This window comes from Nicotiana tabacum, chromosome 15 (genome assembly GCF_000715075.1).
Source record: "Nicotiana tabacum cultivar K326 chromosome 15, ASM71507v2, whole genome shotgun sequence".
Lineage (NCBI taxonomy): Eukaryota > Viridiplantae > Streptophyta > Magnoliopsida > Solanales > Solanaceae > Nicotiana > Nicotiana tabacum.
This window is the reverse complement of record NC_134094.1, coordinates 125,227,403-125,231,275: the sequence shown is the minus strand read 5'-3', so window position 1 is coordinate 125,231,275 and position 3,873 is coordinate 125,227,403. Positions and strand designations below refer to the sequence as shown.

The window sequence follows — 3,873 nt, the reverse complement described above, 5'->3', positions numbered from 1 at the left end:
TCACGCGAACGCATACATAATCACGATGATTCGATTAATTAGAGTGTCTAAAGCATACTAGCGATTTCAGTCACCTAAGCTACTTTGAGATTTATTGTGAGGCTTAAAATTATGGATGTGGAACTGTTGGAGGCCAAGGAATATTTTAGCTATTTAGAGTATTGATAAATTATTCACCTTTAGATATATTTACAATTATTCTATCTTTTGAGTTATTTTGATATCTACTAATTTTAACATGCAGACTAGCTTTATTAAATAAAAATTGGCCCAATTGCCCAATCATTTGAAGTAGAAATATGAAGGCCCATTTGGCTAAATCCCAAATTTATGCTTGTTCAAATTGATCGGCAATCAAAGAGTTTAACAATAGAAAAAATGCTAAACAATTTAAAATTAAGCATGAAATCAATGATATCACACAGTACACAATTTACATGAAATTTTACCAACAAGTACCAATCATAGCACGATTAAGTTTTAGATTAAAGGAATCAAACGACTCTATGTTCTTATATCTCAAAGGAATCAAAATAATGCCTTTCTACGTTCAATCAAAAACATAAAAAATAAATGAAATCCAACATAAGTTTCAATAAAACAATCACAATAGAACAGAGGCAAGAAGATGACATTCAAAGCTAATGAAATAACAACAGGCAGAGATCGGACCTTAGCTCGAATTTGAGCTTTGATTTGGTAATTTGAAACTCAAACATAGCGGACAGGATGCACCAACCAGAGAACCTCAATGTTTCAAACAGACCTCATAACAACTTCTTTGGAAGCCAAGAAACTCGTCAAAAACCCGAAATGAAAAGAAAACAAACTAGGCACTTTCCTTATAACTGAAACGCAGTGATTTCGGGACTGTTTCGGGTCGGTTTTGAGACTATTTTTGTCCCTTTTCGAGCTGCGTTTTTGGAGCTTTAGTTGGCTGGTTTCAATGGAGTTTTTAGTGAGTTTCATGGAGGAAACTTGGTGCTATTTGGTTGAGCTTTTTAATGGGGCTTTTGGGTGAAGTTTTGCTAGAGTTTCGTTGGTATTTCAGCAGTGTGTCGGGGTAGTTTTAAGTGGAGGAAAGCAACTAGTTTTAGGAGCTAAAAGGTGGCAGATTTTGCTGCGTTTTGGGAAGGTTTTCGGGATGATTTTGAGGATGTCTTGAAGGCCATTTTTGGTGGAGGAATGGAAGCTATGTTCTACTGATTTTCATGGAGTTTCAAAGCTCTTTCATGGAGTTTCCCGGCAGGTTTCGGTGGTTAATGAAGATGGGAGTTTTCCCCTCTTTTTAATGTTGGAAGCAGACTGTTTTGTTGGTGGTTTTTAGGAAGCTACTGGGGCTGTTGTGGACTAATTTTGGAGCTTTAAGCGGCGTCCATGGTGGTGGTTGCTGCCGGTTTGGTGAGGGAGGCATTGGAGAAAGGTGGAAACGGCTAGGTTTCAAGAAGAGAGTCGTCCCCCGGTCCCCTTTTTTTGGTGTTTTATGTGTGTGTTTTAATGGCTGAAAATAGGGTATGAAATTTGTGATAGGAGACAAGCATGGGGGACAAAGAGTGGAGAACAATGAAGAGTAGAGTAGGGAGCAAAGTGTGTGTGTGCACACGCATGGGGGACAAGCATGGGGGACAAAGAAAAGTTGAGTGGGGACACGCCTGGGAAGCGGGAAATATTCAAGCACGGTCAAAAATTAGGTGCTCACAGCAGCCGCTATAATCTGTGCCACAACCTCTATCCTTCGGGAGAGTACTCTGTGGTGAGCACTTTGTGCGCACTGGGTAAACCTCTCCCTGTGTAATAGTCTGCAAACCACACAAGGGATGTAAACCGCACTAGGCAAACCTTATGCGACAGGTTCAACCTAGAAAATATTGAGGGGTGGTTCGATCGCAGGTCATCTATATGGATGAATTTGATTGCCATGTTAATAATTCAGAAAGAGGGGGAAACTTCTTTTACCTTGTCATGGTATATATAAATTAAGAATATAATAAAGATATTTTGTCTGTTACCAGAAATAGACTACACATACCTTGTAGAGTCGTCCCCACAACGTAGCAGTAACGTGGCTTCCACAGTCATTTTGACTTCTAAATGGGGCTATTTCTGTCTTTTTTCAACTCACCTGTTTAAAATTCAAGTTTTTTTAATGGGATATTTTATCAGACAGTTTGTGTTCAGAAGAAGCTGCTATACGTACCATCTGAACTTCCAAAGTCGGCGAATGTAGAATCTCGCCGGAAAAATCCCAATTCAAATTTGCACATTCAATTTTGAATAAGCTATGCAAGATATACATTCAATTATTGGAGGTGGCGGAGGGCGGTTTTACGGCGGTGGTGGAGGTGACAGAAGACTAAGGCTTAACCAACCCCAAGCCGTAAAGTGCCCTCGTTGTGATTCTCTCAACACAAAATTCTGCTACTATAACAATTATAATCTCTCTCAGCCGCGTCACTTCTGTAAGAGTTGCCGGAGGTACTGGACTAAAGGCGGTATCCTCCGTAACATCCCCGTTGGCGGTGGTTGCCGGAAAAGCAAACGGTCCAAGTCCAACCCGTCGGCTGTTTCTACTGCTGATGAAACTTCTCAGGAAAATATGTCCAAATCCAACTCCAATTCCGGCAGTGAAAGTTCTAGTCTTACTGCTATTACGTCGTCCGCAGCTGCTGCAGCGAACACATCTGTTGCTATGACTCCAGAAGTTGGTTCAGGCAATTCATTTAATTCGAATTTGCCCGATTTTCCGGAGTCAAGCTTTTTAGTAACTGAAACTACGAAGGGAGATTGTATTGATCAGCAATTGGTAGTTGGACATACAACAGAAGAGCAAATATTTCAGAATATTGGGACATACTCATTTAATGTGAACAACATTTCAATGTACCAAAACTCAAATGATCAGCAGTGGAATCAGCAGCCCAAGATTGTAGGTACTGGACCGGCGGATGGTATGAAGATGCATGAGATGAGTGCTGCGTGTTTCTTTGATCGGACGGTTCACGTTGAGTTATCAGGGAGAAGGGCAAACGACGGTGGACTGGCTCCGATGGATTGGCAGACCGGAGGCGGCGACGGTGGGCTGTTTGGTATGATGGATAACAGTGATCATCAGTCTTACTGGTGTCAAAGACAATGGGGTGAAAATGATCACTCCTTTAATTACCTCCCTTGATCTCTGCTCTTGTTTAACTCTTGAAATTATTGCCGAGGTACAATACTTAAAAGAAGTAAAAGGTGAAAAAGTGCAACAAAAAAAAAAGGAAAACTGTTTTATTATGTATATTAGTGTCACTTAAGTTTAATATGCACCTGACCTCCATGCTTGTTTTTTTTTTTTTTTAACTTTCCCGCTTATGTATATTAGGTTTTCGTGACTTGGTGTAAAGATTTATGTGCATTATGAAGTGATGAAGTTAACTTCAGTATCTAATTATCTATTGAGGTAGCAATGAGCTAGGTGTTATAATATTATACAGTGTTCTATAACAGAGTATACATGCATTCATTGTTGTCTTTCTTAACTTATGCGATTATGCTCTTAATTAAATCGTTTGACACCTCGAATTTGTTGAGGTTTTTGTTTTTAAGATGAAATAGTCTTAAAATGAGGGTGAATGGGAAATGGAGGGAAAATGAAATTTTTGAGTAAAATTTTAAGTTTCCCCTCTTGACAATGAGACATTGTCCCATATTGGAAGAGGAAGAAATTTTTGGTGGGTATATATATTTTTGGTGGGTATATATATAATTGCTCTTCTTGTAGCTCTTAAAGAGTTAAGAAGAAAGCAAGCCTCGCGCCGTCGTCGTCGTCGCTCGCTCGGCTCGGCTCGGCTTCGGCTACGGCTACGGCTTCGGCTTTGGCTTCGGATTTGG

General features: G+C 40.0%; 1 protein-coding gene across 1 annotated transcript; it reads left to right on the top strand.

Moving 5' to 3' along the window:
- Positions 1 to 2,167: 2,167 nt before the first annotated feature.
- LOC107806758 (dof zinc finger protein DOF5.4-like) lies at positions 2,168 to 3,421 on the top strand. Its single transcript, XM_016630989.2, has one exon. The coding sequence runs from the start codon at positions 2,282 to 2,284 to the stop codon at positions 3,170 to 3,172; it is 891 nt and encodes a 296-aa protein (XP_016486475.1). The 5' UTR covers positions 2,168 to 2,281; the 3' UTR covers positions 3,173 to 3,421.
- Positions 3,422 to 3,873: the final 452 nt, after the last annotated feature.

Bases quoted from the DNA above. Each gene is read 5' to 3' on its own strand.
- LOC107806758 (XM_016630989.2), top strand. From the start codon at position 2,282: ATGCAAGATATACATTCAATTATTGGAGGTGGCGGAGGGCGGTTTTAC.